Raw genomic sequence first — 14335 nt, 5'->3', positions numbered from 1 at the left:
TTCTAAAGTAAAGACATGGGCCGTCTTGTAAATAGAGTGTTAGCTCAATAAATAAGGCATAACTACATACTGCAACACCCGTTTTGCATCTGCTTCAAAGAATTGGCGCTATTACCACAAATGACTTACATCCAATATGTATATATGTTGGCAAGTGATAATACTTGAAAAATGCTGTGTAAACACGGTCATTTCATTTGGGTATCTGAGTTTAATGTTGTATTTCTAGCAGAATATCTCTGTGCACCTTAATGCCCTTCCAATTTTCTAAATATCAAACACCTCTGTACTGTCTTATCCCAACCTGCTGTTCTGCTGCAATTTATCTTCCTGTCTCCAAATTGTACCCTCCTCCCATTTCTCCAATATGAAGACTCATTTTGTCTCTACGGCTTTACAAAGTACATTTGTAGTCTGGAACTTTTTAACTGAATAATTGAATAAATGCAGCTCTGTATTTTCTCTGCAATGCTTAAAACCTTGGCCAAAATTGTTACCTTGTTGTATGCTTAATGGAGCACTATAGTGCCAGGAAAACAAACTTGTTTTCCTTGTACTATAGTGTTATTATTCCCCCCCTCCCCCCACGCTGGGCTGAAGGGGTTAAAACCTCTTCATTATTATTTAAAACCTCTTCAGCCACTTACCTTAGTCCAGCGCCAAGGTGACCTCTCCTCCCCCTGCCGACAATCCGCTTCGAATGCGCATGCGAGGCCAGAGCCACACACGCATTCAAACTGCCCATAGGAAAGCATTGCTCAATGCTTTCCTATGGGCGTCAGCGTCATCTCAGTGTGGATTTTCACACTGAGAATCGCGGAAGCGCCTCTAGTGGCTGTCAGGGAAACAGCCACTAGAGGCTGGATTAACCCTCAATGAAAACATGTTTTCAGCTGCAGGGTTAAAACCAGGGGGACCTGGCACCTAGACCACTTCATTGAGCTGAAGTGGTCTGGGTGCCTATAGTGGTCTTTTAAGCGCTTATTTCTTGCTAATTATTATTTATTTAAACCAGAGACCGATCAAATGTTCATTGTTCAGCCTCGGTATGGCTGCTATCAGTTTGCGCACATATCTTGTGACTGAAACGTTGACTGTACCTTTGCACAAGTAAAGAATATATTGCACAAGACTACAAGCCCTCTGAGTGCATTTCTCTGGGACTGTGTGTGTGTGTGTGTGTGTATATATATGTGTGTATCAATAAATGAGATAGACGCATTACATGCAAAGCAAGATAGTTCAAGCCGTGATCTGTCATAAGTGCGATGATTATGGCTTACAGCTCATGAATACAGCAAATCCACAATCTCAGTAAATTAGAATATTACATGCAATCAATTAAACAAGGAGTGTACATAGAACAATATCGGACCTCTGAAAAGTAAAAGCATGCATATGGACTCAGTACTTGATTTGGGCCCCTTTTGCAGCAATTACTGCCTCAGTGCGGCGTGGCATGGAAGCTATCAGCCTGTGGCACTGCTGAGTGGTATGGAAGACCAGGATGCTTCAATAGCAGCCTTCAGCTCTTCTGCATTGTTCGGTCTCATGTCTCATCTTTCTCTTGGCAATGCCTCATAGACTCTGTATGGGGTTCAGGTCAGGCGAGTTTGCTGGCCAATCAAGCACAGTAATCCCATGGTCATTGAACTAGGCTTTGGTGCTTTTGGCAGTGTTGGCAGGATTTCCTGCTGGAAAATAAAGTCAGCATCCCCATAAAGCTCGTCTGCGGAAGGAAGCATGAAGTGCTCCAAAATCTCCTGGTAGACGACTGCATTGGACTTAAAGAAGCAGAGTGGACCAACACCAGCAGATGACATGGCTCCCCAAATCAACACAGACTGTGGAAACTTCACACTGGACTTCAAGCATCTTGCAGTGTGTGCCTCTCTATTCTTCCTCCAGACTCTGGGTCCTTGGTTTCCAAATGAGATGCAAAAGTTGCTCTCATCAGAATAGAGGACTTTGGACCACTGAGCAACAGACCAGGTCTGTTTTTCTTTAGCCCAGGTAAAACGCTTCTGACGTTGTTTGTTGTTCCGGAGTGGCTTGACAAGAGAAATACGACATCTGAAGCCCATGTCCAGGATCCATCTGTGTGTGGTGGCTCTTGATGCACTGACTCCAGCCTCAGTCCACTCCTTGTGAAAGTCTCCAACACATTTGAATGCCCTTTTCCTGACAATCCTCTCCTGCTGCTTGTGCACCTTTTTCTTCCACACTTTTCCCTTCCTCATAACTTTCTATTAATGTACTTTGATACAGCACTTTGGGAACATCCAACTTCCTTTGCAATTACCTTTTGAGGCTTTTCCTCCTTATGGAGGGTGTTAATGATGGTTTTCTGCACAACTAACAGGTCAGCAGTCTTCCCCATGATTGTGATTCCTACTGAACCAGACTGAGAGACCATTTAAAGGCTCAGAAACCCTTTGCAGGTGTTATGGCTTACTTAGCTGATTAGAGTGGGACACTGTGAGCCTAGAATATTGCACCTTTTCACAATATTCTAATTTACTGAGATTGTGGATTTGGGGTTTCATGAGCTGTAAGCCATAATCATCGCACTTATGACAAATCACGGCTTGAACTATCTTGCTTTGCATGTAATGCGTCTATCTCATTTATTAGTTTCCACTTTTCCGTTGCATTAGTGAAATAAATTAACTTTTGCACGATATTCTAATTTTTCGAGGATCACCTGTATACACACACAGTCTGTTATCAGAATAAAAATAGTAATGCAAAGCTGTGTAATGCTTAAAGTGCATTCGTAAAATTATTGCTATTGACGTTCATGCCTCTCACTTTTGTCTGTTATATGTTCTTACATTTTTACACTCAGTGGCATAGGAAGTATGAGATTTTGTCAGTTGTTTCACCAACATGTCATTTCATGGGGGATTTAACTGTCGAGAACCCCAATTATAATGTTCTTAAATTTTTTTGTACATTTTTAGAACACACTTTACACAAGAATGAGTAGGCAAGCAAAGACAAAAAATGTCTATACTAGCATAATAATACATCAGGTACAACAATAACAATTAGTTAGACATATGTATGCTAGTGGAGAAGAGGGTTTTTTGTTTTTTTTATTTTTTTTGGAGAAGTAGAAACACGTAAGGTGAACATATATGGAGACTAGCTAGGATATCCCATAGAGCATAGAGTAACAACTTACCCCATAGCTGGGATACCCCCTCCCATGCAATAGGTGGTTCTACTAAAGAAAGTATGTGTGGGTTGGAGGAGTATATATCATTTGAAATTTGTGCGTGTGCATGCTTGAGAAATCCTCTGGGTGTATCTACACTTGAGAAGAGCCAGTTATATAACCTACATAGACTTGCAATGGAAAAGCCTCAAAAATACAAGCCTGGCAGTTACACTCCTAGGTAGCAGCTATTATTTTACAGCATCCAATATCATACATTCCCGCTTCATTACATAACAAATCGGCAGAGGAGCAGTGGAGACTGATACGTGCTGCTTCCGTCTCCTCAGCTCCTCTCCTGATAAACTTTTCACTAATGGTAAAGGGCTGAATTAAAATAGCCTGGAAGCATTATTTCAACCAATTTTGTGAATAACAGGAATTATCATGTTTATCCTGGCAAAACCCTGAGATTAGGGCCTTCTGCGCTGAATGATCCCAGATACAATAGCATAGAAAGTTGGATGTTTTAAGAATACAGAGTTAGTGTATCTAAATCACTGGGTTGTTGTTCGTTTTTTTTGTTTTTTTTTGTGTGTATATGTATGTATATATATATATATATTTTATGGACCTAAATTCCATTCATGCTATTGGTTTGGTGACACATTCTACTATTGTTAAAACTAGCTGAATAGCCCCTTAAATAAATATTAACATGAGCGTGGCAAAATTACTAGCAGGGCATTCAAGGTGAATTTCTAATAAAAGGGTTAAAAAAAAAGCCAAACTGGAAAAAATCTGTCCGCTAGGCTTTCAGTTCAGCTACACAGGTTTCAATTTGAAATTCACTTTGAATTCTCACTTTAGTAAATAAAGCTTCTACAGTATATAAAGCATTGCAAAAGTGAATTTCCTATCATTGGATACTCCATTTTGATCTACTGATCTAAATGTAATGTTTTTTACAAAAAGGTAAGAGTTTCAGTCTGTGCTTAAAAATGTATTGCGGTACTTTAACTTGTAGAAAAAGATCTAGATCTGGTTGCCTCCAGCATTCTCTTCCTGTTTATAATATTTAAGTTCGCCTAATTAGGTCCCAGTGTTGTGAAGAGGAAAGGGAACATCCTGAGCTCTACTATGATTTATGAATGCTGTGCTGTTTAACATCTGTCCCTGCGACTTCCCACATAGATCTCAGAAGTTGGAAGAACTAAAGCATGTGTGAGATTTTTTTGAGATGCAAAAGGGACAGTGATAATCTCTTAGTACAAACGAATGCCGATTCTTGCTTATATTTCTCACTTGTTCGTCCATTATTACTCGATTCTATTGAAAGAATGCACAGTCTTTCAGGCTTAGAGCATGGAACTTTCAGCTGTCTATGGATGGGAAGGACTATGCCAAATGTGTCACATGGGCAAACCGATATATGCACATCCAGTGGAGCTGGTAATTTTGTTGTCGTCTTTTTCTATATTTACTGCTGATAGTGCCAGCATAGATAAAGGGCACTCCAGTCTGTATTCCACACCCATTATGCACAGAACGTATGAAATGCATTTTATTTGGTTTGCATTAACCCTTTACCTGAGTAATTCAGTTCCTCCCTCCCTTTAAGGGGGTTTGGTTTTCTGTGTTATTGACTTGACTATTATTAATAAAGGTCCTAGTTAAATATATAACTGAAAAATACAACCTACTTTTGTTTGTGTTGTGTTGTCTTTGCCATTTGAATAATCATTTGCTGCAAACGTATTCTCCAGTAACTATCTCTAAACAAGTTTAGATTATTCCCTGGTTTGGCACCAGAAAGGGTCTTAATGTAATTTTAGTGGCTCCCAGGAAATTGTGCATGCTAAATAGTTTATTAGCCTCATTGCCTTCCATGGTACATTGGAGACTCCATTGATTCTAGGGGGGGAAAAATTACCAAATGTTCTATAAAGTTAAGTGTATTACACTTGAAGAATTATGCTCTTAGTTAATCACAGATACAGTTGTAATCAAAAGGATTCAACCCCCATTGAAAATAAGGTTGATTGGCAAAAAGTACAGACTTTCAGCTGTTTGCAATTATCAAATGAAAGCAGTTGAAATAGCTCAACACACTGAATGCTTCATATTCCCCAAAAGTCAACTGAAAATTCTACTTATAATGACTTCTCCAGTCTCAAAATGAATAAACCCCCATTAAGTAATGGAGGCCATTGTTGCGTTGAGCTATTTTTATGGCTTTTGTTAGATTTTTTTCATCTTTCTAAAGGCAGACTCGTATGAGCAAGTTGTAGCAGAGCCTCTGTATTCCGAATGGATACCTTCCTCTAGACGTTCTTCTCAGCTAGAATAAGAGCCCTTCAATGTTTACAGCCCCTTTCATCAAACATCAGACAACACATGATGCTAGGAAGAATAATTTAATGTATTCAATACTGCAGTCTTTAATGCACAGACCCCCATGCATTGGGCCTCCATTCATCACATAGTAGAGCTCGCTATCACTGATTTGAGAAACTCACTGGTTGAGAAACTAGGGATTAGGAAGATGTCCAAGCTTTCATCTATGTGCTTCCTTTGTGTTTCCACCAGGGTAGTGTGGTCCTCTACACCTCCTATATCCCCTTTCCAATGCTTGTTTTCATTTCCCTCAGTCAGCAGAGAGTGGTTTGAAAAAATGTTTTTAAAAGTGTCATGAAGGGCACAAAATGCATGTTATTATTATTTTATTTAAATACCGCCAGCAAATTCCATAGCGCTGTACAATGGGTGGACTAACAGACACGTTATTGTAACCAGACAAATGGACGCACAGGAACAGAGGGGTTGAGGGCCCTGCTCAATGAGCTTACATGCTAGAGGGAGTGGGGTATAGTGACACAAAGGGTATAAGTAGGGATAATCATTACCTCATTACCCTTACTTGTACCCTTTGTGTCACTATTACCCGGTAATTAAATAGGTTGCTTGAAAAGTAATCACTGAGAAGTAGGGGTATTGAAAAAGATTGCTTGAAAAGTAATCACTGAGAACCTAGTAGGTTATTTTTGTCAGTTGCAGGAGAGGAGTCATGGGGAGGGGATGAAAACCTGCTAACAGTTTAGATGACATGCTTTCCTAAAGAAGTGAGTTTTCAAAGATTTTTTGAAGGAGTGGAGACTTCCAGAGAAGGGAAGGGAGTTCCACAGAAAAGGTGCAGCCCCGGAGAAGGTGCAGCCCCGGAGAGGTCTTGGAGGCAAGCATCAGATATGGGAGTACGGACAGAGGATAGACATAGGATAGACATAGGTCTTCGGCAGAACACAGGGGCCTCGACGGGACATAGTTGTGTTTTAGGGAGGATAGGTAGGTTGGAGCAGCATTATGTAGGGACTTTTAAGCAAGCACCAGAATCCTAAATTGAGCCCTATATTGTATACCCTCATAAATGTTATATTTTATTGTATATTTATTCGTGGCACTCCTGGTTGAGGTTCTCATTAAGGGACCAACCAACTATTTGCTGGTAGTGGTTTGTTCCTTTGTTCAAATCTGGCTTATGGCATGCAGAGGCTTCTTCTCCACACCCTGGATGTGGTGATTCTTCCAAATATTATGTGTAGACTGCCATGTCCTTTAGGAAGAGCGATTCTGTTTGTACGTTTTTCTGCACCAAGGATGAGTAAATACTTGGCTGTTGTCTATGTCTTCTGACTTAAGTCTCTGATTTAACAGGCTTCTTGCAGGTTTACAAATGGCCACTTGCTTCTCCTTGCACAGTATTGTGAAATGTTGTTTGAATCTGATTCTTTCTCTTGCTAGAAAGTTCAACAGGAAGTCATTCCCCTTTGGTCTTTTGCCCCCTTTTCATTGCCCATGCTGCCTTTTTATGTGGCTCTGTCGGCACTGCTTTAAAATACCTTATCCAACAAGTAATGGATTCTAGTGGGCAGTGACAATATTAACATGACATTTTTAATTCATGCTTACTGATAATACTATTTTCATCTGTGTGGTCTAGGGCAATGGCACGCTACAATTGAATCCTGACCAGATACTTTGTTCTTTTCTTTCCTGCTGGCTTTCTTCTCCTCTGCTTCGCTAAATGCCTAACTTTGACATGTACTGTTGGAGGAGTGTGCATTTACAAGGCTTTCTAAGATTGTTACTACTTCTCCAATGGGGGATTGCAATATCCCACAATTATTGGATTTTTGTGGAATGTGAGTACCCATAGATTTATCATTAGACATAGATTTTGTTTTTAATGAATAGAACCCTGCAAGCCTTACTATTTTTACATACTCAAGTTTGCTCTAGTTCCTCAAACTCTGAACCGTCATAATACAAATGAAAACTGTTCTGGTGGTATTTTTTTTTCTTCTTCCCTTACCCATAAAGCTCTACCAGATATTATTGCGTCTGTCTGTAATGTGCCTTTAAATATGCTTGTCCACCTAAAAATGACCTTGTCACCTACCTTGACAGATTCCCTTTAAAGCAATATTACCTTGCTGGCAGTTTTTGCTTGCTCATGTGTTTTGTGTTTCTTCCTTTTTTTGAGATGTAATTTAAAAACGTAGCCTTCGGGGCTAAAATAGTGAATAGACAGGACTAGTTTCTGCCAGAAAAAAAAGATGATTAAAACAACCGAGGCATAACTATTTTTGGGTATGTGGCCACGTCAGTCTTTCTGCTTGTTTTATACAGATGCACTCTCCTGAACATTACGTTTCCATTTCTGCATTGCTTTTCTCAGAATTCATATTATTCTTGGTCTAGTACAACAACATTGTTTATTTTCCTGCTTATGAGATTTTCAATTATAGATGGGCTTATTGTGTTTCTCTTGAAAAGAGAAAAGAAAAAGAAATAAAACAATAAATCAAGCAGGGACCATGTGTTATTTATCCTCAATAGCGAATATATTTTAAAATCTGATTGACTGTATTAGAGTATTTTTGGTAACAGGGATTATGGAGTCGATATATTGCTAAGATAAATGTGCAGAGAATATGCAGTGTTCTTGGTCTGACGTTTGTATTTTTTCCTTTGTTTCTTTGTCATTTACTATGTTCTTTCATATTAAGGGTGCAGCCACACTGACAATGTTACATTGGCACCTTCTTAGTAATACATCACTTTTCTGCTGTCACTTCAGCAGCAGCTTTTCTTATTATCCCTGCCTTCATGATTGCTACAGTAGTTTAGTATCAGTCGTAGCATGCTCAGAATGGACATATTTGTGACTGCAGTATGATCTTGAAGGCATTGCTGCAAACGTTAATGCCATCAAAGCTTATTAAGCATATATAGTATGATCATTTAACTTTTCTTAAGCATTCTGGTTACTCCAAATCTACATTGCGCCTTGCGTTTTTAAATAGGAATGGTGAGACAAAATGCAATGTTCTCATCAATTAAATGCAAAAAAAACCACCAACTTTTTAGCATGTATGTATGTATTTATTTTTACGTTTTTTGTCATAGTAAATGGGAAACATCAAACAACATGCTACTTTTATTGTAAGTGTACTCTTAAAATAAATTTTGTTCCCAATTATAGCAAGTGTAGGATCATTATACATTTGCTGTATACACTGTATCATCAGTGGTGTAGTTCTTTACTTTTTTTTTTTTTCTTTTCATCATTTATCAGTTTACTCTCTTATGGTAAATAGTATTTTGTCATATTGTTTATTACTGTGATGTAGTTATATGTACATATGTGAACATTTTTTTAACCTGTTTCTTTCTTCTTTCTTTTTTCCTTTTCTTTATATAGGTGGCATATTTGAAGATCTGAAGATTTATTTTCAAATTGCACATCATTTTTCCAGTAAGCAGATAACTAACTGCAATCCAGTAAATAAAGTTGTTTTTTTTTATATTTCTTAAAGCATAGCTGACCTGGTTGTTAACTATGCAAGTGTGTGGTACATGTGATTTACCTTCAAGGAAAGAATACAGTCTCCAAAGAGGTAATGGTGGCCTGTTTGGTGATATATAAAGCACTATAATCACGCCTTCTACATTCCATTTTCCTTAATATAAATGAAGTTATTTTTAATCCCTAGATGTTATTGCTCTTTGGGAAATAAAACAATAAAAAAAACTTTAGCTTTCTTGAATAGAGTATTTTTTTTTCATTTACAAGAGACATGACAGATAAACATAAAAAAACATCTGGGGCACATTAACATTAGGCTGTGTGTTCTTCCATCCAGTGGAATTGTCCAATTTCTGCCAACTGATTTGTGACACACACAGAAGAATAAGACAATACCAAAATAATAATCTGCCATGGCATTCAACTATTTGAGGTGCATTAAATTCCTGGAGAGTCCCCGGCTCCCAAAATCAAGTTGAAATTACAATTATAATAATGCAACTATGCACACTCAAATCACAAAGAGTATTTTATTTTATTTATTAATTAATTTATTTAAAAAAAAATGTTTTAATCATTTTCAAATTCTTTACAATAACAGAACAAAATATAAAAAATAAGTACATCTAAATTAAAAAGGGGGGGGGAGGGGGGTGGAAAAGAAAAAAAATCCATCTAGATTAATATAGTCTTATTTGGATTGTCTAGTAAGCATTAATACAAAGCAATAATGCTTTTGGTATAGGAAATATCAAATTAAATAAAGGTGTAATTGTCTAATATCTCCAAAATGGCTATAAAATTAGTAATTACTTCTCATAAGGTATATTTTACAGTGAAAATCTTTTAACAATCTCTTCCTCCCATATATCCCAATAATATATTAGGCCATCTGTAAATGAAGACGGGTGTTTAATAGCTTATTCGTATTGATCTCCCACTACTCCCTGGTTAGTCAGGAGATCAAATCCATTATTTTGAAAGATTGGAAGATTTTATCCGGCGACTCACTTTTATAAGTGACGCGGTGGAAAAAGTGTAAAGAGACTACATCTCGGATGACTAGGGTCTCCTTACCAAAATTAATCTCCTTCAGATTTTCCAGAATCTCTAAAAAAAAAAAAAAAAAAAAAAAATACAAAATGAGTGGTGTCTTTGCGATGTGATTGTTGCCACTGTACGACATTCTGTGTAACGAGGAACACTGCTACCAGCTGGAGCAATGAGTTAGTATCTGCAGCTGTTGGGCAGCCTGGAGGATGAATAAAGTTCCTATAATACAAAAAGAGTATTTTAATATAAAAAAGTATTTAGTATTACCAAAAAATTGTGAAATGCACCAAAAAAAAAGGTAAATCGAAAGATGCACATACTCTCAGCAGGGAGCCCTGATCTACACTCTTTCACACTCTGAGAATACAATCACCCAAGATAGCATAACGATATAAACAACAAAAAAATGCTCAACAGACAGACAGCAGAGTTAAATATTGAGGTAATTCTACACTACAGGTGAGTGACAACTTAACCACAAAATCATTTGTGTATAGCCAAATAAAGTAGAGTGCTATCTAATTATTTCTCTTGCTGCGCTAATTGTTTTACCAATGTACAGTAACCCACAGGAATATTTTATTAGGTAGACCACATAGGTAGAATTACAAGTGTACTAATATAAAATTTTATATTTATGTTGGTGTACAAAAAAATACTCCCTTCTATTAATGCAGTTGCACTGGGCACAATTAGGACACAGAAGCATTCATTCCATTCTTAGATAGTCCATAAAATCTCAGATGCAATGGCTGCCCTAAACGAATAATCCCTCTGATTGGGACCTCTTTTGTATGGAAACATTGGTAATTACTGAAAGATGGATGGCAAAAGTGAGTCGCCAGATAAAATCTTCCAATGTTTCAAAATAATGGATTTGATCTCCTGACTAACTTGGGAGTAGTGGGAGATATAGGGGATCCTATCCATAGACTTCCTACTCTAGTCCCTAATGCAGTAAACTCGCTTTAGCACAGGAATCTGTTCTTTCCACCTATGTCTGTCTGAGGGGGCTTATTAGGGTATTCTCTTGGTTTAAATATGTTTGCCAATCTGTGCGTTAGTTTATTGGTAAGGTGTAACGGATCGACGGGCACCCCGACTGAGTACCTCCATTGATGGATGCTCCTAGTGCTTCCCGAGGGCTCCAGACACCATAAGCACTGCATAACCCACGAACCGCCGCAGCTTGGTTGGGGTCTCGCCGTCTCCTGCCCACCCTGGACCTACGACAAGGCTCCAGGGGGTAAACCTCTCCTCAAAGATAGTGAAGCAGGAACAAGCTCTTACAAGAGCTTAGTAGTGATTACAGCAAGGGAATATGCAGAGCATAGCAATCCCTTGTAGCAGATTCCCCCAATAAGAGATGACACTTTAAATTGAGGGTGAAGAAGAACTGACTGTGCTGGCACACCCAGCCTGATTTTTATTACGGTCTTGCACATACAGGACCGCCCACAGGGAGGTATAAAATAACCAATAAAATAACAGTTACAACCCACAGTAAAGTCCTTCCCTATGCCTGTGCTACAATTATCTTACACAATGGGAAATGTAATTATCACAGGCAGAGAAATACAGTTTTTACAAATATACATATATATATATATATATATATATATATATATATATATATATAAATTACATATTCACAATCAATCCATTCAGGGGAACAACATATTAAAAAATGTCACGAATCAGACCAGGGGTTCAAAAGTTAGCAAAAGTATTAATAAAACCCACTGCCAGCATGGCTTTCCGGCCCAAACCAGTTTCACAAGAGTCCTCTATCCTGGAGACAATGGAGAGGTAATCCAATTATATCCAGGGGTAAAGGTAGACTCCATTGAGCACATGTTAGCAAAAGACACAAAAATACATAACTCCTATCATACCGAACAGAACCCCCACATTCAACCCATCCCCAGATGGCTTGGATCTGAGCACTCAATATATTCGAACAGCGCTCAGATGCCACAAACACAGTCAAATCGCCATGGAGTTTAAGTTTAGCATGGGCTGATGAGAGGGCCATAGTCTGAAAGGGACATACACAGTCCAATAGAATTCCATATGCTGCTTAAAGGGCCAGTGGCAGTATAATAAAATACAGTATGCCCAAATGTTGCACTTGAAGGGCCAAATCTCCCAGGGACCATAATCACAGGGCAGGAGGCGGGCAAGCAGCCCCTCCAAAAGCTCATGGTAAACTCTGTTAAAGGGGTGAGTTTGCTACATATGGGATACAATCCTTTAGGTGCGTAAGAGTTGTCTGTAGGGTAGACACGTTTTTTTTGGTATGGTAGGTGAAAATTGTCAAAACTCAAAAGATTTTTATGGTCAGTTTCCTTTGTGAAATTATCAGTGTCATGTTCTCTTTCTGACCAGTATACCAATATGTCCAGAAATAGTATCTCCAGTTCCTGCATATTTGCAGTAAACTGGATGTTTTGGTCATGTCCATTCAGCAAAACATAAAGATCTTGTCTATATGCCTGTTTCACACTATAGAATGCTTGAAAAAAAACGGTGTAAATCTTATCATTCTCAAATTTGTTCATAAAGATGTCAGCATAGGTGGGGTCTACATTTGAGCCCATGAAAGGTAATTGTGATCACAGAATAGAAATTCTTTCAATGTAAAATTCAGTAAGAAGTACCGTATATACTCGAGTATAAGACGAGTTTTTCAGCACATTTTTTGTGCTGAAAAACCCCAACTCGGCTTATACTCGAGTCAATTGTCCATATTATGGCAATTTACATTGCCATAATACAGACTGGGGGCTGTGTGCGTTTACTTACCTTTCCTGCAGCTCCTGTCAGCTCCCTTCTCCTCCGCGGCGGTCCGTTCAGCACCTCTGTCAGCTCCCAGTGTAAGTCTCGCGAGAGCCGTGGGTGGGGTCATAGTGCGGCTCTCGCGAGACTTACAGTGTGAGCTGACAGAGGTGCTGAACGGACCGGCGCGGAGGAGGAGGGAGCTGACAGGAGCTGCAGGAAAGGTAAGTGCTTCCTGCCAGCCCCTCTCCACTGAACTGCCAATGCCATTGGACCACCAGGGAGTGAAAGCCCCCCTCCCTGCCATGTATCAAGCAGGGAGGGGGGGACGAAAAAAATTAAATAATAATTAAATAAAATAAAAATAATAATAATAAAAAAAATTATTAAAATAATTTTTAAAAAATTGCCCACCCCCCACCAAGGCTCTGCAACACACACACACACACACGCTGCACTCATACACACACACTGCATTCATTATATACACACTGTAAATAAATATTCAATTAATATAATTTTTTTTAGGATCTAATTTTATTTAGAAATTTACCAGTAGCTGCTGCATTTCCCACCCTAGTCTTATACTCGAGTCAATACGTTTTCCCAGTTTTTGGGGGTAAAATTAGGGCCCTCGGCTTATATTCGGGTCGGCTTATACTTGAGTATATACGGTATATACTGTTTTGTGTCTGTATTCCATATGGTTTCAGTGTCTCTCTGTAATGTCCAGTCAATATCAGCAATAATGTCATCATGATCAATAGAAGTGTAAAGAGAATACACCTAGGGTGACCAAGGTCACGTTATCAAAATTAATGTCCTTCAGATTTTCTAGAATCTCTAAAAAGTGAGTGTCTTTGAGATGTGATTGTTGCTACTGTCCACATTCTGTGTACCGAGGAACACTGTTACCAGCTAGAGCAATGAGTTAGTAGCCACAACTGTTGGGCAGCCCAGAGCATGAATAAGGTTTGTATAAGTCTTGGCTAAAGTGTAAAACACAGGGGTGACTGGATATCTGGTTTGCATGATGTCCTTTTCTCATTTTGAAATAAGAACCTTTCTTTCAGTTTATTCAGCAAGTAACTCCAGTTTATGTTGTAATCTGGCTTTCAGGGTCTCTATCTATCTTCACATAGTTTGTCCTACAGAAGAATGAATCGCCCGAGCCAAAAAGCTGCATAAAAGCCTCCTAATTGTCTCACTTCAGAAGCCATCGTAGACACCAATGCGTGCCTCTCACTGGCTGAATTATTCACTGGTTGACACAATTCTGCTTCCATGTGAACAGTCTCCTTGGATGAACATTGAACAGATCCTCTGTAGGAAGTAAATGTAATATAAAAAATTAGATTGAGGGGGGCGGGGCCTGACCTGCAAACTAGACGGTCGCATGGCAGAGGAGCTCCCAATGCCAAAGCGTTTTTTGGGGATATACTCACTAATTTGATTACTAAAAAGATGCTGGGGGCACC

At 38.8% G+C, this 14335-nt stretch overlaps 1 protein-coding gene across 2 annotated transcripts in view; it reads left to right on the top strand.

The window, feature by feature from the left end:
* The window catches only part of UBE3D (ubiquitin protein ligase E3D), a 214677-nt gene extending 200647 nt beyond the window's left edge, over positions 1–14030 (top strand). The window contains exons 10-11 of one of the 2 annotated variants that reach the window (XM_063443032.1): positions 8922–8975; positions 13977–14030. In XM_063443032.1, coding sequence (XP_063299102.1) covers positions 8922–8942 — 21 coding nt within the window. In that variant the 3' untranslated portion in view covers positions 8943–8975; positions 13977–14030. Of the gene's footprint in view, positions 1–8921; positions 9237–13976 lie in introns of those variants that run through there. The other variant, XM_063443031.1, reaches the window with a different exon arrangement.
* Positions 14031–14335: the final 305 nt, after the last annotated feature.

This window comes from Pelobates fuscus, chromosome 2, assembly GCF_036172605.1.
Source record: "Pelobates fuscus isolate aPelFus1 chromosome 2, aPelFus1.pri, whole genome shotgun sequence".
NCBI classification, from domain to species: Eukaryota; Metazoa; Chordata; class Amphibia; order Anura; family Pelobatidae; genus Pelobates; species Pelobates fuscus.
The sequence above is the reverse complement of the archived record's forward strand: the minus strand, read 5'-3'. Positions and strand labels throughout refer to the sequence as shown.